The sequence below is a fragment of the Abramis brama genome, assembly GCF_963993115.1.
Source record: "Abramis brama genome assembly, chromosome: 12".
In the NCBI taxonomy this organism is placed as follows: Eukaryota; Metazoa; Chordata; class Actinopteri; order Cypriniformes; family Leuciscidae; genus Abramis; species Abramis brama.
The window spans coordinates 1252196-1275982 of NC_139974.1; the positions used below are offsets into that span (position 1 = coordinate 1252196).

Sequence of the window (23787 nt, forward strand, 5' to 3'; positions counted from 1 at the left end):
TCAGAACACCATTACCTCCTGTCACATGACCCTCTCACTGACAGAACACCATTACCTCCTGTCACATGACCCTCTCACTGACAGAACACCATTACTTCCTGTCACATGACCCTCTCACTCACAGAACACCATTACCTCCTGTCACATGACCCTCTCACTCACAGAACACCATTACCTCCTGTCACATGACCCTCTCACTGACAGAACACCATTACCTCCTGTCACATGACCCTCTCACTCACAGAACACATTACCTCCTGTCACATGACCCTCTCACTGATAGAACACCATTACTTCCTGTCACATGACCCTCTCACTGTCAGAACACCATTACCTCCTGTCACATGACCCTCTCACTCACAGAACACATTACCTCCTGTCACATGACCCTCTCACTGATAGAACACCATTACCTCCTGTCACATGACCCTCTCACTGACAGAACACCATTACTTCCTGTCACATGACCCTCTCACTGACAGAACACCATTACCTCCTGTCACATGACCCTCTCACTGACAGAACACCATTACCTCCTGTCACATGACCCTCTCACTCACAGAACACATTACCTCCTGTCACATGACCCTCTCACTGATAGAACACCATTACCTCCTGTCACATGACCCTCTCACTGACAGAACACCATTACTTCCTGTCACATGACCCTCTCACTGACAGAACACCATTACCTCCTGTCACATGACCCTCTCACTGACAGAACACCATTACCTCCTGTCACATGACCCTCTCACTCACAGAACACATTACCTCCTGTCACATGACCCTCTCACTGTCAGAACACCATTACCTCCTGTCACATGACCCTCTCACTGACAGAACACCATTACCTCCTGTCACATGACCCTCTCACTCACAGAACACATTACCTCCTGTCACATGACCCTCTCACTGACAGAACACCATTACTTCCTGTCACATGACCCTCTCACTCACAGAACACATTACCTCCTGTCACATGACCCTCTCACTGACAGAACACCATTACTTCCTGTCACATGACCCTCTCACTCACAGAACACATTACCTCCTGTCACATGACCCTCTCACTCACAGAACACATTACCTCCTGTCACATGACCCTCTCACTGACAGAACACCATTACTTCCTGTCACATGACCCTCTCACTGACAGAACACCATTACTTCCTGTCACATGACCCTCTCACTGACAGAACACCATTACCTCCTGTCACATGACCCTCTCACTGACAGAACACCATTACTTCCTGTCACATGACCCTCTCACTGACAGAACACCATTACCTCCTGTCACATGACCCTCTCACTGACAGAACACCATTACTTCCTGTCACATGACCCTCTCACTCACAGAACACATTACCTCCTGTCACATGACCCTCTCACTGATAGAACACCATTACTTCCTGTCACATGACCCTCTCACTCACAGAACACATTACCTCCTGTCACATGACCCTCTCACTCACAGAACACATTACCTCCTGTCACATGACCCTCTCACTCACAGAACACATTACCTCCTGTCACATGACCCTCTCACTGATAGAACACCATTACTTCCTGTCACATGACCCTCTCACTCACAGAACACATTACCTCCTGTCACATGACCCTCTCACTCACAGAACACATTACCTCCTGTCACATGACCCTCTCACTCACAGAACACCATTACCTCCTGTCACATGACCCTCTCACTCACAGAACACCATTACTTCCTGTCACATGACCCTCTCACTGACAGAACACATTACCTCCTGTCACATGACCCTCTCACTGATAGAACACATTACCTCCTGTCACATGACCCTCTCACTCACAGAACACATTACCTCCTGTCACATGACCCTCTCACTGATAGAACACCATTACTTCCTGTCACATGACCCTCTCACTCACAGAACACCATTACCTCCTGTCACATGACCCTCTCACTCACAGAACACCATTACTTCCTGTCACATGACCCTCTCACTGACAGAACACATTACCTCCTGTCACATGACCCTCTCACTGACAGAACACATTACCTCCTGTCACATGACCCTCTCACTGACAGAACACATTACCTCCTGTCACATGACCCTCTCACTGACAGAACACCATTACCTCCTGTCACATGACCCTCTCACTGACAGAACACCATTACCTCCTGTCACATGACCCTCTCACTGATAGAACACCATTACTTCCTGTCACATGACCCTCTCACTCACAGAACACCATTACCTCCTGTCACATGACCCTCTCACTCACAGAACACCATTACTTCCTGTCACATGACCCTCTCACTGACAGAACACCATTACTTCCTGTCACATGACCCTCTCACTGACAGAACACCATTACCTCCTGTCACATGACCCTCTCACTGACAGAACACCATTACTTCCTGTCACATGACCCTCTCACTGATAGAACACCATTACCTCCTGTCACATGACCCTCTCACTCACAGAACACCATTACTTCCTGTCACATGACCCTCTCACTGATAGAACACCATTACTTCCTGTCACATGACCCTCTCACTGACAGAACACCATTACCTCCTGTCACATGACCCTCTCACTGACAGAACACCATTACTTCCTGTCACATGACCCTCTCACTGACAGAACACCATTACCTCCTGTCACATGACCCTCTCACTCACAGAACACCATTACTTCCTGTCACATGACCCTCTCACTGATAGAACACCATTACTTCCTGTCACATGACCCTCTCACTGACAGAACACCATTACCTCCTGTCACATGACCCTCTCACTCACAGAACACCATTACTTCCTGTCACATGACCCTCTCACTGACAGAACACCATTACTTCCTGTCACATGACCCTCTCACTCACAGAACACCATTACCTCCTGTCACATGACCCTCTCACTCACAGAACACCATTACCTCCTGTCACATGACCCTCTCACTCACAGAACACATTACCTCCTGTCACATGACCCTCTCACTCACAGAACACCATTACTTCCTGTCACATGACCCTCTCACTGATAGAACACCATTACTTCCTGTCACATGACCCTCTCACTGACAGAACACCATTACCTCCTGTCACATGACCCTCTCACTGACAGAACACCATTACTTCCTGTCACATGACCCTCTCACTGACAGAACACCATTACCTCCTGTCACATGACCCTCTCACTCACAGAACACCATTACTTCCTGTCACATGACCCTCTCACTGACAGAACACCATTACTTCCTGTCACATGACCCTCTCACTGACAGAACACCATTACCTCCTGTCACATGACCCTCTCACTGACAGAACACCATTACTTCCTGTCACATGACCCTCTCACTGACAGAACACCATTACCTCCTGTCACATGACCCTCTCACTGACAGAACACCATTACTTCCTGTCACATGACCCTCTCACTGACAGAACACCATTACTTCCTGTCACATGACCCTCTCACTCACAGAACACCATTACCTCCTGTCACATGACCCTCTCACTCACAGAACACCATTACTTCCTGTCACATGACCCTCTCACTCACAGAACACCATTACTTCCTGTCACATGACCCTCTCACTGACAGAACACCATTACCTCCTGTCACATGACCCTCTCACTCACAGAACACATTACCTCCTGTCACATGACCCTCTCACTGACAGAACACATTACCTCCTGTCACATGACCCTCTCACTCACAGAACACCATTACCTCCTGTCACATGACCCTCTCACTGACAGAACACCATTACTTCCTGTCACATGACCCTCTCACTGACAGAACACCATTACTTCCTGTCACATGACCCTCTCACTGACAGAACACCATTACCTCCTGTCACATGACCCTCTCACTGACAGAACACCATTACCTCCTGTCACATGACCCTCTCACTGACAGAACACCATTACCTCCTGTCACATGACCCTCTCACTGATAGAACACCATTACCTCCTGTCACATGACCCTCTCACTGACAGAACACCATTACTTCCTGTCACATGACCCTCTCACTGACAGAACACCATTACTTCCTGTCACATGACCCTCTCACTGACAGAACACCATTACCTCCTGTCACATGACCCTCTCACTCACAGAACACCATTACCTCCTGTCACATGACCCTCTCACTGACAGAACACCATTACTTCCTGTCACATGACCCTCTCACTGTCAGAACACCATTACCTCCTGTCACATGACCCTCTCACTGACAGAACACCATTACCTCCTGTCACATGACCCTCTCACTCACAGAACACCATTACCTCCTGTCACATGACCCTCTCACTGACAGAACACCATTACCTCCTGTCACATGACCCTCTCACTGACAGAACACCATTACCTCCTGTCACATGACCCTCTCACTGACAGAACACCATTACCTCCTGTCACATGACCCTCTCACTGTCAGAACACCATTACCTCCTGTCACATGACCCTCTCACTCACAGAACACATTACCTCCTGTCACATGACCCTCTCACTGACAGAACACCATTACCTCCTGTCACATGACCCTCTCACTCACAGAACACCATTACCTCCTGTCACATGACCCTCTCACTGACAGAACACCATTACTTCCTGTCACATGACCCTCTCACTGACAGAACACCATTACCTCCTGTCACATGACCCTCTCACTGACAGAACACCATTACTTCCTGTCACATGACCCTCTCACTGACAGAACACCATTACTTCCTGTCACATGACCCTCTCACTGACAGAACACCATTACCTCCTGTCACATGACCCTCTCACTCACAGAACACCATTACCTCCTGTCACATGACCCTCTCACTCACAGAACACATTACCTCCTGTCACATGACCCTCTCACTGATAGAACACCATTACTTCCTGTCACATGACCCTCTCACTGACAGAACACCATTACCTCCTGTCACATGACCCTCTCACTGACAGAACACCATTACTTCCTGTCACATGACCCTCTCACTGACAGAACACCATTACCTCCTGTCACATGACCCTCTCACTGACAGAACACCATTACTTCCTGTCACATGACCCTCTCACTGACAGAACACCATTACCTCCTGTCACATGACCCTCTCACTGACAGAACACCATTACCTCCTGTCACATGACCCTCTCACTGACAGAACACCATTACTTCCTGTCACATGACCCTCTCACTGACAGAACACCATTACCTCCTGTCACATGACCCTCTCACTGACAGAACACCATTACCTCCTGTCACATGACCCTCTCACTCACAGAACACATTACCTCCTGTCACATGACCCTCTCACTGACAGAACACCATTACTTCCTGTCACATGACCCTCTCACTGACAGAACACATTACCTCCTGTCACATGACCCTCTCACTGACAGAACACCATTACTTCCTGTCACATGACCCTCTCACTGACAGAACACCATTACTTCCTGTCACATGACCCTCTCACTGACAGAACACCATTACTTCCTGTCACATGACCCTCTCACTCACAGAACACATTACCTCCTGTCACATGACCCTCTCACTCACAGAACACCATTACTTCCTGTCACATGACCCTCTCACTGACAGAACACCATTACTTCCTGTCACATGACCCTCTCACTGACAGAACACCATTACCTCCTGTCACATGACCCTCTCACTGACAGAACACCATTACTTCCTGTCACATGACCCTCTCACTGACAGAACACCATTACTTCCTGTCACATGACCCTCTCACTCACAGAACACCATTACCTCCTGTCACATGACCCTCTCACTGATAGAACACCATTACTTCCTGTCACATGACCCTCTCACTGACAGAACACATTACCTCCTGTCACATGACCCTCTCACTGTCAGAACACCATTACCTCCTGTCACATGACCCTCTCACTGACAGAACACCATTACCTCCTGTCACATGACCCTCTCACTGACAGAACACCATTACCTCCTGTCACATGACCCTCTCACTCACAGAACACATTACCTCCTGTCACATGACCCTCTCACTGACAGAACACCATTACCTCCTGTCACATGACCCTCTCACTCACAGAACACATTACCTCCTGTCACATGACCCTCTCACTGACAGAACACCATTACCTCCTGTCACATGACCCTCTCACTCACAGAACACATTACCTCCTGTCACATGACCCTCTCACTCACAGAACACATTACCTCCTGTCACATGACCCTCTCACTGACAGAACACCATTACCTCCTGTCACATGACCCTCTCACTGACAGAACACCATTACTTCCTGTCACATGACCCTCTCACTGACAGAACACCATTACCTCCTGTCACATGACCCTCTCACTGATAGAACACCATTACCTCCTGTCACATGACCCTCTCACTCACAGAACACCATTACTTCCTGTCACATGACCCTCTCACTGACAGAACACCATTACTTCCTGTCACATGACCCTCTCACTGACAGAACACCATTACTTCCTGTCACATGACCCTCTCACTGACAGAACACCATTACCTCCTGTCACATGACCCTCTCACTCACAGAACACCATTACCTCCTGTCACATGACCCTCTCACTCACAGAACACATTACCTCCTGTCACATGACCCTCTCACTGACAGAACACATTACCTCCTGTCACATGACCCTCTCACTGACAGAACACATTACCTCCTGTCACATGACCCTCTCACTGTCAGAACACCATTACTTCCTGTCACATGACCCTCTCACTGACAGAACACCATTACCTCCTGTCACATGACCCTCTCACTGACAGAACACCATTACCTCCTGTCACATGACCCTCTCACTGTCAGAACACCATTACTTCCTGTCACATGACCCTCTCACTGACAGAACACCATTACCTCCTGTCACATGACCCTCTCACTGACAGAACACCATTACCTCCTGTCACATGACCCTCTCACTGTCAGAACACCATTACTTCCTGTCACATGACCCTCTCACTGACAGAACACATTACCTCCTGTCACATGACCCTCTCACTGTCAGAACACCATTACTTCCTGTCACATGACCCTCTCACTGACAGAACACCATTACCTCCTGTCACATGACCCTCTCACTCACAGAACACCATTACCTCCTGTCACATGACCCTCTCACTGTCAGAACACCATTACTTCCTGTCACATGACCCTCTCACTGATAGAACACCATTACCGCGTGTGTATCGAGGTGCAGTTTGTAGCATGAAGCGCTCCTCACTTTCACATCCGTCACAGAGCTGTAAACCTGGAACAAAGCCATCCAGCGCCGACGGGAATAACATCTCAAAATTGAATGCCGAGTTTATAAAAAACATTTTAATCTATTTTTGTATCAGAAAGCGTCACTACTGTTGTCAAGTCAGCTTCATTTCTACTGCGCTTTACACACAACACATCGACTGACCGCAGCTTCACAGTAATAAGCAGAATCAGTGATGCTACTTCATCAAACTCAGATTATAGTCGTTACTCAGTCGATCCGTCAGTGCTGAAACCGCTGAATCTGTGTCCTGCAGCACTGAACCGTCCTGTGCTCACTCATGTTACCCAGCTAGCCTCCGCTAATCTGCAAACAATTTTGTTTGGAGACTCATTTTAATAACTGATAGTTTTTTCCATTGACAGCGAGTATCATGACACAATTTGCTTGCTTTGAAACAATTTAAAAAAAAATGCTTGTAAATTTTGCAATTAAAAACAGACAGCAAATAACACATTGAATTAAACATACAATTTTGAAATAAAAAAAAAATAAAAAAAAGACAAAATCTCACTGTAACTTGCTCACTTCAGTGTGTACTTCTGTACTTCTGCTCTATTGTGTCGTATATCTGAGTAAACCTGCTTCTGGAACAAGAACAAGTGTGGGCGGGGCTTGATTTTGATTGGATGGTTGTGGTTTGCTATTGGCTGATCTCGTGTGAGTGACAGGTTGCCCCGCAAACTTATTCTGATTCAAGATTATTAACACAATAATGATGTGCACACTGCAAATAAGAATCGTGTGTGTGTGTGTGTGTGTGTGCAGATAGTGAACCTGGAGGAGCAGCTGGAGCAGTTTCGTGAGGATCTGGAGAATAAGAGCGAGGAGGTGAATCAGCTCAACATGCAGCTGGAGATCCAGAGGAAGGAGATCAGCAGCCATCAGCAGAACCAGACCCGCCTCACACAGGTCAGACACACACACACACACACACTGACCATCAGCAGAACCAGACCCGCCTCACACAGGTCAGACACACACACACACACACACACACACACACTGACCATCAGCAGAACCAGACCCGCCTCACACAGGTCAGACACACACACACACACACACTGACCATCAGCAGAACCAGACCCGCCTCACACAGGTCAGACACACACACACACACACACACACACACACTGACCATCAGCAGAACCAGACCCGCCTCACACAGGTCAGACACACACACACACACACACACACACACACTGACCATCAGCAGAACCAGACCCGCCTCACACAGGTCAGACACACACACACACACACACACACTGACCATCAGCAGAACCAGACCCGCCTCACACAGGTCAGACACACACACACACACACACACACACACACACACACACTGACCGTCAGCAGAACCAGACCCGCCTCACACAGGTCAGACACACACACACACACACACACACTGACCATCAGCAGAACCAGACCCGCCTCACACAGGTCAGACACACACACACACACACACACACACACACACACACTGACCATCAGCAGAACCAGACCCGCCTCACACAGGTCAGACACACACACACACACACACACACACACACTGACCATCAGCAGAACCAGACCCGCCTCACACAGGTCAGACACACACACACACACACACACACTGACCATCAGCAGAACCAGACCCGCCTCACACAGGTCAGACACACACACACACACACACACACACACACACACACACACTGACCATCAGCAGAACCAGACCCGCCTCACACAGGTCAGACACACACACACACACACACACACACACACACACACACACACACAGACCATCAGCAGAACCAGACCCGCCTCACACAGGTCAGACACACACACACACACACACACACACACACACACACACACTGACCATCAGCAGAACCAGACCCGCCTCACACAGGTCAGACACACACACACACACACACACACACACACACACACTGACCATCAGCAGAACCAGACCCGCCTCACACAGGTCAGACACACACACACACACACACACACACACACACACACTGACCATCAGCAGAACCAGACCCGCCTCACACAGGTCAGACACACACACACACACACACACACACACACACACACACTGACCATCAGCAGAACCAGACCCGCCTCACACAGGTCAGACACACACACACACACACACACACACTGACCATCAGCAGAACCAGACCCGCCTCACACAGGTCACACACACACACACACACACACACACTGACCATCAGCAGAACCAGACCCGCCTCACACAGGTCAGACACACACACACACACACACACACACACACACACACTGACCATCAGCAGAACCAGACCCGCCTCACACAGGTCAGACACACACACACACACACACACACACACACACACACACACTGACCATCAGCAGAACCAGACCCGCCTCACACAGGTCAGACACACACACACACACACACACACACACACACACACTGACCATCAGCAGAACCAGAGCCGCCTCACACAGGTCAGACACACACACACACACACACACACACACACACACACACACACACACTGACCGTCAGCAGAACCAGACCCGCCTCACACAGGTCAGACACACACACACACACACACACACTGACCATCAGCAGAACCAGACCCGCCTCACACAGGTCAGACACACACACACACACACACACACACACACACACACACACACTGACCGTCAGCAGAACCAGACCCGCCTCACACAGGTCAGACACACACACACACACACACACACACACACACTGACCATCAGCAGAACCAGACCCGCCTCACACAGGTCAGACACACACACACACACACACACACACTGACCATCAGCAGAACCAGACCCGCCTCACACAGGTCAGACACACACACACACACACACACACACACACACACACACACACACCAGCGCTCTCATCCTTCACACTCTTACATAAGAGGCTGTTTTCACACTTCCAGTTCATTTTCAGAGTTTGCTACTAGAGTTTTACTACAAACCTGAGCACACACACAGTTATATCTGATATACATTACCAGAAATGTGTGTGCAGCAAATTCTCAGTTCTGATCGTCAGAGTGTGTGTGTGTGTGTGTTTCGTCCTCATCAGACCAGACCAGGTCAATCCATGCCAGGCTGGTTTAACCCTTTAAAGAGCGTATCTAAGGCCTGTAATGATGAAGTCTGTGCTGTCGCAGTCAGTCCTTCTGTCTCTGAGTGACTCTTATCCAGTGAAGTGTGTTAGTGTGTGTAACGTCCTCCAGCTCGAACTTCACGAGTCTCTCCGTGTCACATCTGACATGAGTTATCAAGAAGAACTTTGATATTGTTAGTAATATTTCAGCCGGACTGGAGCAGGTTTACTTGATTATCATCATCATTTATTATAAAAAACATGAGTATCAAATATAATCATCAGGTTTATTTGTTCTTCTGTCAATCATTGCATTGCATTGTGTTTGAAAACTACAGATCATAAAACTGAGCCTTGAAATATCATCTTACTAAGACATATTATTGACAGATATTGATATTTATATGTGTTTTATGAAATTATCTGCTGTTCTGCTATAAAGATCTCATTGATTTACATCAGAATTTCATATAAACATCAGCATCTGCAGAATGAAACATTACATCCAGTTTTACTCTCGTAATATGAAACTTCAGACAGAAACAGAATATCCAGGCAGAAGAGATAAGGCAGAAGCAGAAGAGATAAGGCAGAAGCAGAAGAGATATGGCAGAAGCAGAAGAGATATGGGAGATGACTTGATGGACTGGACAGTGAAAAGTGTGTGTATATGATCTCATTTACAGGGATGAAACATAAGAGTTCACAGAAAGACTTTATTATAAAGACTGTTCCTGTATAATCAAGCGCACTGATGAATCATTCAGAGTGAGACGCGGGAACACGAGTTAAGATCGTAAATAGAGTCAGTCCTGATTTCATGTTGAACTTTAATAGTGATTTGGGTGTAAAACAGGAGATGTGACATCATCGCGAGGCTAATCTCAGCCCTGTCGTCAGCTAGCTGCCCTAAATCGTGCTCCCAGCAGACAAACGTGTCCTAAATTCAGAGTCATGTGACGATGTTTAACTCTTGAAGGTCTTGGAGGAGAAGGACAGGCAGATTATCGGCCTTAACGAGCAGATCGTTAAACGTCAGCACGCGGACACAGAGCCTGAGGAAGAGGTAAAGACGCGTATACATATGTGTGCGGTCAGTGTGTGTCCTACACATATGCATATCGCAGCGCTCGTCAAACCCGTGTGTGTGTGTGTGTGTGTGTGTGTGTTTCTCTCGGTTTGGTGCCGCCTGCTGTCTTTTGCCATCTTGTGTTGCATAAACTCACTTTACTTTGCATCTTATTAGTAACAGTCACACAAATGGCGAAACACATCAGCTTGTGTTTAAAGAGTGCAAACATTTCAGTGCAAATTTACTGTGTGATAAAAAATCATGGTTGCGTTCTTTAAACTGTGTGTAATCTGCATTCATTCACATTGAATTGAAGGGAAACGCCTCAGATCCTCTGGATTCATTCATTTCTTCATCGATTCCTGTATTTTGATGTGTTGCTGTGGTTTGGGTTGTTTTCTTTTGTCCTGCAGTGGTTTATATTAATTCCTCTCACACCTTCTTCAGATTGTTCACCCAAAAAGGAAAACCCATATTTTGTCTGTGGATCATGACATGAGATGTTTAGCAGAATGTTCACGCTGCTCTGTTCCGTACAGTGGAAGTGAATGGGGTCCAACACTGTCACGCTCTAACCTCCTGTCTAAATTACATGAAAGTACCATAATATTAATATAAATATAGTCCATGTGACTCGTGTTGCTATATTTCAAGTCTTCTGAAGTCATATTATCACCGTATGGAAAAGAGCAGCCTGTTTATTCTCTAATATGTCTTCTTTATTCTCCCTGAAGAAGTCATACTGGTTAAGACGACAAAATTGTCATATTTGGATGAAATATTCCTTTAGGAATTTCTTGTAAATTTTATATTCCAGTCAAAGGGCGTTTCACGTCTAAATTAAAATGCCTCAAATTCTTCAATCTCTCAGTCTTTTGTGGCGAGAGAACGACGGTTACACACACCCAGTCAGACAGGTCAGGTGACCTGCTTAACCATGTGACGCACAAATATCACTATTTTAAAGGAATATATCTTCAAAAATGAACATTTTGTCATCATTTACTCACCCTTGTGTTGTTCCAACCCTGTATTATTTCATTTTGTCCAGGAAACACTGAGTTTTCAGACCGAATGTCATCATGTGATGAAAGTGGGTTGTGATTTATACTGTCGAACACCATAATAACTCATACGACGACCTCTGAAGTCATGTGATCGATTAACCAGTTATTAAGATGAATGGAATTATGAGCTTTTATGATGGTGCGTTTAATTAGTGGTGCACTGAAATTTTATTATATATTTTTAAATTTTTATAATAAACCTCTATTGTGCAGCACTTTGCTAAAAAATTAAAGGAATTGTTAAATTTTCATTTGATTTACATTTTTTAAATATTAATTAAATTGTTAATGTTTTTGTGGCTAGAAAAGTTAAAACCGACAGCACAAAGTTTCTGAAAAAATAAAACATTTCATAGGACCATATTATATTAAAAATGATTAAATTGTAAAAATATTATTAATTAAATTTTTGATTATTAAAATGTAATTAAACCATTCAAATTAAATCTAGAAAAAATTAAATGGAAAACATGGAATATACGAGGGGAAAAAAATCATAAAATTAAAAAATAGAATTTTGGGGGGAAAAAATAAAAAAATAAAGATTTCATATGGCCCGTTTTTTTTTTTTTTTTTTTACTTTTAATGAATAGTTGTTAAATTGTACGTTTTAATTAGACATGCTTTTTGATTACGACCATTTAATTTAACCATTTAAAATAGATTAATAAAACATAAAAAGTAATAAAATGTAATAGAGAGAAATTAAAGTGGAGAAAAAATAAAACTGAATTTGTGAAAAAGGTCATAGGGCCGTATTACAGATGTAAATCGGCTGAAACTATAACTGTTTTAATTTATTGGTAAAACTTTACAATAAGATTCCATTTGTTAAGATCTACAATAGTTCACATGAACTAACACAACTTACTAAACTTTAATTTCGGTTCCTGTGATTTGGTAAAAAAATTATTTACATTTATTGTTGCTTTTTGGTTTTCCTTTCGGATCATGGCAGTGAAATCTCCACCCACTTTACCTGTGGAGCAGAAACATCTCGTTTAGGAAATAACACATGTTTGTGTGAAGGCTTGGTTTGAGAGCCGTTGAGATGAACCCCGAGCCGAGTTGATGTGTGTGTGTGTGTGTGTGTGTGTGTGTGTGCAGGCGTTGGAGCAGAAAGAGGAGGTTCTCCTTGATCTGGAGGCGCAGGTCGAGCGCTTGCGTAGCGAACAGGAGCGGCTGAAGAGGAACCGCGAGGAGGAGGTGGAGCAGCTCAACGCCGTCATCGAGAAACTCCAGCAGGAGCTGACGCACATCGAGCGCAAGGACGAGCCCAGAGACCAGAGCCACGAGATGAAGCAGAAGATGGACGAGGTCGCGACCGAGCTCGACACGCTGAAGGCCGAACACGGCTCGCTTCGTAGCCAATACGAGCGGCTGCGCGAGGAGACGCTAGTGCAGCTGGAGGAGGCGCTGAGGGAGAAGACGGCGGCGTTCGTGGTGGTGCAGGCGCAGGTGCAGGCGCTGGAGGAGAGCGCCGGGTCACGGGTGAGGAGTTTGAGCCGGCGAGTGGAGGAGCTGGAGGCGTCAATGGAGGAGAAGGACTCGGAGCTGCGCGCTAGCAGGCTAAACGTGGAACTAGCGCAAACGGACGCCGACACTCTCCACGCTAGAGTCGCTCAGCTTGAAGACAAACTCAGGGAGAAAGTGGCCGCCGTTCTGGTCAGTCAAGCTCAGCTAGGAGCCGTACAGACGCAAACCAAAGATCTGAGAGGCGATGCCCCCGCTGGAGAAATGAGGAGAGGCCTCGGGGCGGCGACGCACGGGCCGGTCCTGCTGACGGAGAAGCTGAAGGAGCTGGAGGAGGGCTTGAGCGCCATGCAGAAGGACCAGGAGCTGCAGGAACAGATGCTGAGCAGCTCCGAGGACGAGGTGATGGAGTACGAGAGGAGGTTAGCCGTGATGATGGACATACTGAACCAGATGAGAACCAAACCGACCTATCACAGGCCGCTGATCGCTGAGGTGCGTCTTCACCTTCAACATCTCTCACATCATCAGTTTATTCACTATAGTTTAGAACATGGGAATAAAATATTGATATTTGACTGGTTTTCACGCATGAATTATCTTGAATATCTGTCAGCTGTTAAATTTAACTACACAATTAGATAATACCAGTTTAGCTCAACCAATCACCAAGCAATGCTTCATTGTGTTCAGAATTAAGAATATCACGATTTGGGTTTTATTGCGATTAGTTGTGCAGCTCTACTGATAACACTAGTGTTTGACGTCACCTCATGAGAGTCTGTCACACACAGGAGTCAGAGCTGCTGCAGGAGGTCAAAGGTCAAGCCGCGTCCACTAAAGAGGAGCTGACCTGCTACAGAGAACTGAGCCACAAGCTTCAGGAGGAGATCGAGGTACGAACGCCAAACCCTGCGAGAAATGATTCTCCCACTGTCATTATCTCATGATATTAGGTCTTGTTTTCTAAAAGATTGATCAAAATTAAAAAAGAACAAATATCTGCCAATGAGGTCAGAAAAATAAACCTAATTCAAAGGGAGAACAGGATTATTTTTCTGTTTTAAAGGGATAGTTCACCCAAAAATGAAAATTAGCCCATGATTTACTCTCCCTCAGGTCATCCTAGTGTGTATGACACTCTTCTCTCAGATGAACACAATCAGAGTTATATTAATAATTAATAAATAATAATTAATTAATGACTGTTTCTGTTTTGAAGTCCATAAAAGTGTATCTATCATCATAAAAGTGGATCTGTCCATCATATCATGGATGGATGCACTTTAATGGACTTCAAAACAGAAACAGTCATTCACTGCCATTATAAAGCTTGGAAGAGTCATTTATTAATATAACTCTGATTGTGTTCGTCTGAGAGAAGAGTGTCATACACACCTAGGATGACCTGAGGGAGAGTAACTCATGGGATCATTTTCATTTTTGGGTGAACTATCCCTTTAAGCATAAACTCGCTTCATTTTGACCGGTTTCCCAGAATTAGAATTAGTTTTTAAAATGTCTTTCTAGTTTGTATTCATTTTTATTAAAAAATTGTAAAGTTATTTTATACTTCAAGTTGGGCTAAACAGGAATTAAAAGTATCAGAAATATTCATTTATGGTTTTATCTTTAGTTAAAGGAACACTTTTTCGACTTTTTGGGACTTTAGCTTATTCACCGCATCCCCCAGAGTTAGATAAGTCCATACACACCTTTTTCATCTCCGTGCTGCTGTAAGTCTGTCTGACGCACCCACCGCTAGCCTAGCTTAGCACAAAGACTGGATGTAAATCACTCCGCAGAAGTAGCAGTGCTTCGCCTTCTGAGAAAATAGTTCCCAGTGTGTATACGGTTAGAAGATGGCTGTGTCTCATATGACCTTGTTATTTGTACACACTGTGACTATACAAATCACAACATGTAAATAGGAAAATGTTGGCGTTATTTTGTCACTTATTAGGATTAGTATGCTAGCTGTAGCCATTTACCTCCAGTCTTTGTGCTAAGCTAGGCTAGCGGTGGGTGCGTCAGACAGAGTTACGGCACGCACAGAGATGAGAAGGGTGTGTGTGGACTTATCTAACTCTGGGGGATACGGTGAATAAGCTAAAGTCACAAAAAGTCGAAGTGTTCCTTTAATAATAATAATAACGCTGGAGTGCAGCACCTGCCGCTCTGAAGAAATGATGATGTTGTGACTCTTTTAAACAGACGAAATGTGTGTTTGAACACTGGTGTTTGGTTTTAATGGTGTGCTGTCTTCATCAGATGAAGGAGAGCACGATCGCGCAGCTCCAGACGGCTCTCAGCCAGGTAGAGCCAAACACGCCCGTTTTAGTTCAGTTATTTACTTATATTTTTCTCTTGTTTCTTACAATGAAGATAGCTGTAAATAAACATCTGCTCAGCGCTAAACCTGCACTTCCTGTTTGTCACCTGCAGGTCCAAGTGGGCTCGCGTGACGAAGACGTCGCCAAGACGGTGAAACTTCTCCAGGAGCTGCAGGAGGTCAAAGGTCAAGCGTCCGCCACACAACAGGAGCTGCAGGAGGTCAAAGGTCAAGCGTCCGCCACACAACAGGAGCTGCAGGAGGTCAAAGGTCAAGCGTCCGCCACACAACAGGAGCTGCAGGAGGTCAAAGGTCAAGCGTCCGCCACACAACAGGAGCTGCAGGGCTGCAGGGATCAGAGCGTTCGGCTGCAGGAGCTGCTCCAGGTATCCAGCGTTTTCCCTGTTTTCAGACGGATCTCGGCTCATTTCTGAATCTGTGGCTCATTATTCCTGTTCTTTCTTTGTGAAGGAGAGAGAAATGAGCATCGCTCTACTGAAGGATCAGCTCCACAGGGTGAGACTCACTCCACCTGCACACGGCCTGATGGGACGTCATCGAGGCTCTTCGACCTTTAACCTTTGATTGGTTTCTCTGCAGGCCTCACGAGAAGGAGATCGGTCCACAGAAGAGCTGCTACAGGAGCTGCAGGAGGTCAAAGGTCAAGCGGCGGACACACTACAGGAGCTGCAGGAGGTCAAAGGTCAAGCGGCCGCCACGAAAGAGGAGCTGAGCAGCTTCAGGGAGAGAAGCCTCAAACTGCAGGAAGAGATCGAGGTACTCGAACCCTCTGATGATGGATCCACCAGAACCTCGTGTGATCGTGATAGAATGGAAAAATATTTAAATTATCAACATGTGAAACGTTAATCTGATCTTTTACACACAAAAAATCCATTTAACATGTAAAAAAAAAGGTTCAGGAAGGTTCATCTCGTGTTCTGGAAGTGTTTTTAAATTTTGTTAAATTTATACTTAGAAATTTAAGATCACAGTTTGAAAATCTCTCATTGACATCAATGGAATGTTTTTATTTTTAAATTGTTACATTTTAGCGTTTTAATAAATTTTGTGTTTTTTTAATGTTTTTTTTATTTTTTTTATTTTTTATGTGCTTTATTTTAATTGTTTTTATTTTAAAATTATTATTATTTTTTATTTTACATTCATCTTGTTTTATTTTGATAAAAAATAATTTAATAGGACATTTTCCTGATTTAATACATTCTTAGAAAATGTTTTATTTTGATTTTCTATTTTTGTTTATTTTATTTTAATTTACGTTTATGATTTAATAAATTTTAGCAAGTATTTTATTTAGATTTTTTAATCATGTACTTATTCTAATTGTACATTCTTAATATTTTATTAATTTTTAAAATGTTTTATTTCCCTTTTAAAATTTAATATTAATATAAAAAAAAAAAAAAAATATTAATTTTAATTTTACATTCGTGTGATTTAAAAAAATTTAGTTAGTGTTTTATTTAGATTTTTAATTTTAAAATTATTTATTCATTTTAACTTTACTAAATGATGCCAGATGTTCTTTTACACAGAACTAAAGGCTAAAACCTGAACTTACCTAAAACTTTACTCCAGATCTTTCATAGAAATAACAGATAAGTCAAGCTCTTGGTGTCTCTCTCAGGTCAGAGACGTGTCCATTGCTGAGCTGAGGGTCAAAGTTCAGGAGCTGCAGACGGTTTTGGCCAAATCCAGCGAGGAACCACCACAACATCCACATTCTCAGCCTAAAAAGAAAAACGGAGACAACAGAGAGCATCATGGGATAAACAAAAGTGCTGACGCAAGTAAAGACAAGCCCTCCCTTCCCCACCGAACCTCCACGGACCAATCAGAGAGCTCGCCTCAGTCCCGCGTGCACGCGAGTGCGCAGACCGACCCGTGCAGAGCCGAGGACGTGCAGGAGATGATCTCGGGGTTCTCGGAGAAGATCGTGCAGATGCAGGAGCTCCACGCGGCCGAGATCATGGACATGGAGGCCCGGCACATCTCCGAGAGCGAGAGCTTGAAGAGGGAGAACCAGCAGCTGGAGCTCGAGAGCCGAGCGCTGAGAGACGCCATCCACAAGCTCTCCGCCACCGAGGTCACACACACACACCTTCATATGTGACCCTGGACCACAAAACCAGTCACATGGGTCAATTTTCTGAAATTGAGGTTTATACATCACATGAAAGCTGAATAAATAAGTTTGTTAGGATGGGACAATATTTGGCCGAGATACAACTATTGAAAATGTGGAATCTGAGAGAGCAAAAACATCGAAACATTGAGAAAATCTCCATTTATGTTCTCGATTGTGCTGCATTCACTCACAAAAATAAACATTTGATATATTTACGGTAGGAAATTTACCAATATCTTCATGGAACATGATCTTTACTTAATATCCTCATGATATTTCTGGCATAAAAGAAAAATCTATCATTTTGACCCATAGAGTGTACTGTTGGCTACTGCCTCAGATACCCGTGCGACTCGTTTTGTGGTCCAGGGTCACATTTATTAAAGTGCCATTTTAAAGGTTCCTAATGTAGTTTTGGAGTGTCGTACCACAGGGTCACATGCATCCAAGGTCAAAGATCACATTAGTTTTCTCATAGTCATCAGCTGTTTCTCTCCGTGTCTGAGACGCTTGGACCCAGTCTCTCTAAACCCGCCTCTCTGAGAGATGCTCTGATCAATATAGGGATCTTACTCATCTTAAATAACACTGATGAATCATTCACAATAAAACATACATTTTTAAGGGGGAAAAGAAATCAGTTTTAAACTTCACCTATAAATTAAAGTGAATGTCTGCATCTGCTGTGGATAGTTTGTAATATCAGATGATGATGTGTGTGTGCAGGGTCCGTCGGTGAGGTCAGACCGTCCCGCCGCCTCCCCGTGTAGAGACGGATACGCCAGCGGTGAGATGCTCATGCTCCGGGTTACTCGCTCTTCCCATCAAAAGTGGAGAATAATTTAATGTTTCTGGAAGAGTCTCTTCTGCTCTCCAGGGCTGCGTTTATTTGATCAGAAATACAGTGAAATATTACTCTAGTGTAAATCAGCTGTTCTCTATGTGAATATACAGTAAAGTGTAATTTATTCCTGTGATCAAAGCTGATGTTCAGCATCATTACTCCAGTCTTCAGTGTCACATGATCCTTCAGAAATCACTCTAATATGAGGATTTGATGATCAAGAAACATTTATGATTATTATCAGTGTTGAAAACGGTTCTCAGGATTCATTGATGAATAGGAAGTTCAAAAGAACCACATTTATTGGAAATATAATCTTTTGTAACATTTTAAATGTCTTTACTGTCGTTTTCTGATCAGTTGAATGTGTCCTGAATAGAAGTATAACGCTCATTAATTTAGTCATAATTAATTTCTTAAATGTGTGTGTGTGTAACAGACAGCAGCTCAGACTGGAGCCAGCGCACCGGCTTCGATCACCCTCTCCTGCAGGAGAGCCGAAGCACACCTGAGGGCGCGGACCTCCTGCCAGACCGGATCAAGGTGAGCTTTCCCAGAACCGGATATGATACGGGTCTGACGCGAGGAAGAGTCCTGGAAGACCCTTGAAAACAGCCATAGTTATGAAGAGGTCCCTGGAAAGTGCTTTACTTATTTAAATACAATATATACATGAAATTTTATTTTTTCGAAAAAACAAATATAATCTTTTCACGCTATGTTAACACCGCTGCCCGTCTGATGCACACCCTATCCTACCGTTACTGGATATGAAGTACGCCAGTGTATAAGCTGGGTTCCCACGGGTCCTAGAAATCCTTGAAAGTTTGTGAATCTAAAAATTAAAAAAAATATTAAAAAAAAATGTAAGGCCCTGGAAAGTTCTTGAAAGTAAACACACACAGATGCAAAAAAATTCCATATTATTCCCTCTGGTCTGCTAATGTGTTATACCGCCAACACTATGCGCACTAGCTAGCTTGATTTATGTTAGTTACGCGCATTTATGCGCTACGTTAAGTGTTTCCCACGTGAGGTACTTAGTGTTGTACGTTGCCATGACGTTCACTCACGCAAAACTGTAACGATGTATCTTGCAACACGATGTAACCTTGCTCTCGCTTGAAGCGTGTCCCACATTAAGTCCTTGAGTTTGAGGGTACTGGACCTGGAAAGTCCTTGAAAGGTCCTTGAATTTAAAGTTAGTCGAGGTGTGGGAACCCTGTATTGTATAAAATATTATTAATTGAACAATAATAGCCATTATAAACTCTGTATTTAATATATTCTTAAATATGTGGTAAGTTGTATTTTGTATACCGTATATCTGTAATTTGAGTCAGGAAGAGCCAGGACATTTATTAATATAACTCTTGTGTTCGTCTGAGAGAAGAGTGTCATATACACTAGGATGACCTGAGGCTAATTTTCATTTTTGGGTGAACTATCCCTTTAAAAAAAAAGTGCGATCTCTGATTGTTGTCCTTGGAAACGAAAAAAGCAGTGCTTTAAAAGTCCTCAATAGGCCTTCAGTAAGTGTGTGACCCCTGACCTCTCCCAGAGTCTGCTGCGCGAGGTCCACCAGGAGGGCATGCAGGTCCTGTCGCTCTCCGAGCTGCCGGTGTGTGAAGCGGATCGACCCACAGCTCTTCAAACTCAGGCCTGGAGCCGAGAGAGAGACGCCCTCATACACACCGTCGACTCGCTCAAGCTCCTCATCAGCAAACTGCAGACGCACACACAGGTGAACACACACACACACACACACACACACACACCAGCATCATTCCCAGAGCGCTTCATCTGCACTGGAGACTAGGCTTGGGGATCGCTTCAATCTGAACCATTCTTATCCATTCCTGATGTCAATTCCAGTAAGATTTAAAAAAAAACGTAGATATTATTCACATTTAGTCTTATTGCAAAACATTTAATTATAGTTTAATATTATGAACAGAAATCAACAGGCTATCAACTAGCTGAACTAATATAAACTTCAAGCATTATTAAAGGCACAATATGTAACTTGCTTTAAAATTAGCAAAAATCACTATATCTACATTATATATTTTTTTTAGTTGTGTCAAAGAGTATAGAAGTACCAAGAGGCGAAACTCAATAGAACGTTCCATTGCAACAAACGCACCCATGCGCAGAGCTGCAGCTCCGCCATCTTGGACTGAACGCAACACAGCTGTCATAGAGTTGAACGATACCGGTTCAAATTCAAAAGCGGTTAAATGAACTAAAAAGTAGTTTCTAGTTTTTAATATCTCTAGAGCAGACATCCCATGTCTCCCGGAAGATCCGGGAGTCTCCCGCATATTGATAGCGGCTCCCTGATGCCCACAAATTAGCTAAAATCACCCGGAATCTAGAGCGAGCGAGCAAGAGCGCGCAGCTCCAAACCGTGTAACGTTAGAGCACGGCAGAAAGGGTGAGGAAGCGAAATATCAACATATCAACCTAAAATGTGGAACACAACTTGTTCAGATTTTTTGCTTTCATTTTCTTGCAGTTCTAGAGTAAAATATATTTTGTAATATATATATTTTATATAAAATATAAATAATTATATTTTAAATTTGTACATTTTAATAAACTCAAACTTATATAACTTTTTTCTGTTTCACTTTCATAATTTATTTCACTTCAACAATAATCTGACAAATTAAAACAAGACCAACCATAGGTCTAAATTCCAAAGCATTCTTGAATTACAACCATTAAGTTTGGATAGTGATTTTCATGTTTATGCGAAAAAAAGTTAAAGGGTTAATTTAGTGATAACAATGAATTAATAAAGCGGTCATTTGCCAGGTTAGGTGTTCATATATCTCTGAAAGTATGCGATTTAAAAAGCCCATTTCGAGTCTCGACAATTTCGACCAAATACATAACATTAGCAAACTGTTAACTTACTGCGGTTATGGGATAGCTTACATTAACGTTACAGCACCTGTTATCGTTGACGTTAGCTCACTTTAAAGTTAATAAAAAACCTTTTCTACTTTACCTCTCTGGATCTTTGGGGAATCTATGAAATGCTAGTTGATTGGTTGTACACTGGTAGTTGTTGCAGTTGATGGCAGAACACTGTTTTCTTTGTTTCCAATTATTTCCAGACATAATGTTAATGCTGTACAGTAGTTGTGCTAACGGTAAAGCCGTTGGTTCAGTCCAAAATGGCGGCCGCGCTACCGAAGCGCCACCTAGTGGCTGTTGTCAAAACTGCAACGGAGTTTCGCCTCTTGTTACTTCTATACTCTTTGGTTGTGTACTTACATTATCCCGACTGTTTCCAACAACTTTCAAACCAGGAGAAATTTTAATTTAATTTTTAGACACGGCACGTTTCTTTATTTCCGTTTTGTCGCAGTCAATGGCGTCATATCCGCGTTGTCCCTGGTTTCCGCTCGTGCTGCCATGGTAACCAGAGTTATGAACCAGAGCCGTCTGATAGTAACCAAAGCGACAGACGCAGACAACTGTGTAGTTCGCAATGTCTATCTGCACGCTGTTGTTGTTTCGTTCAAACATTACGGACCATGGCAAGCAGACTTTGGATAAAAAAGGAGAACTAAAACGAGAATCAATATCAGCGCGGTGTTTTCGAGATGCCGAGAGCTCCCATAGACAGTGTATAAACGAGAGCTCCACGTCCGAGACTTCGACCGCTCCTACATGTGCTTTATTAAACAGGTGAGCACATTTACATAAAACTAATCAATGTTATATAGTTCAACAATGATAAAATGTCAGAATATGATCTGTGTTATTCTAATGTTGATCTAGCTTACTGCTAGTCTCATACAGACAAACTAACACATACATTTCAACACAGCGCTGCGTTACCTCACAAGTTTAATTTGTCTAATAAACTGACCTGTGAGTAGTGATTCTGCGTGTAGTTCGGTAGAATGAAATGTCCATATTCCTTTTATATCCGCGGGACTCGCGTCGCGTGTGGAGCTGATAGCTGTCTCTTAGCAATCCCGAACTGCTTCATATCACAGTCATGATAAAAGCATAGATGTATTCACTCATCCATAAACATTATTAGATCGGTCGGCTTGACGTTGACGACAACATCCATAATTCTTAGCATGTGTTGCGTCATCAAACTACGCCTTTGTTATTGTAAAGAGGTTAGCGACCCCTAGTGGAGAAAAATTCCATACTGTACGTTTAAAGACAAGTAAACACTCAGGAATTAAAGAACAAATAAAAAATTAGCAATCGCAACAAATAGATGCAAATAAACAGTGTTTTAAGATTTTCAGGTTCAGAAACTGTAATAAATGTAAAATAACACTGCACTTTATTAATAAAATATATTACAAATATAGTTACAAAAGTTATTCAGTGAAGAACGAGTGAATTTTTATTTGATTAGTGTTATTATAGAGCAGGAATATTAGGCTGCTGTCCCTTTAAGAGCTGCACTGATCCAATATACTGATACACACA

The 23787-nt window shown here is 43.8% G+C and overlaps 1 protein-coding gene across 8 annotated transcripts in view; it reads left to right on the forward strand.

The window, feature by feature from the left end:
- akap9 (A kinase (PRKA) anchor protein 9) overlaps positions 1–23787 on the forward strand; it is a 136542-nt gene that overhangs the window by 85770 nt on the left and 26985 nt on the right. For 4 of the 8 annotated variants that reach the window (XM_084131587.1, XM_084131590.1, XM_084131588.1 and 1 more), the window contains 12 exons: positions 8034–8177; positions 11357–11443; positions 13624–14484; positions 14784–14885; positions 16261–16329; positions 16435–16707; positions 16793–16837; positions 16922–17098; positions 17973–18431; positions 19200–19260; positions 19757–19860; positions 20879–21061. In XM_084131587.1, the coding sequence (XP_083987713.1) occupies positions 8034–8177; positions 11357–11443; positions 13624–14484; positions 14784–14885; positions 16261–16329; positions 16435–16707; positions 16793–16837; positions 16922–17098; positions 17973–18431; positions 19200–19260; positions 19757–19860; positions 20879–21061 (2565 nt within the window). The remainder of the gene's footprint in view (positions 1–8033; positions 8178–11356; positions 11444–13623; positions 14485–14783; positions 14886–16260; positions 16330–16434; positions 16708–16792; positions 16838–16921; positions 17099–17972; positions 18432–19199; positions 19261–19756; positions 19861–20878; positions 21062–23787) is intronic. The other 4 variants (XM_084131592.1, XM_084131589.1, XM_084131593.1 and 1 more) reach the window with 4 other exon arrangements.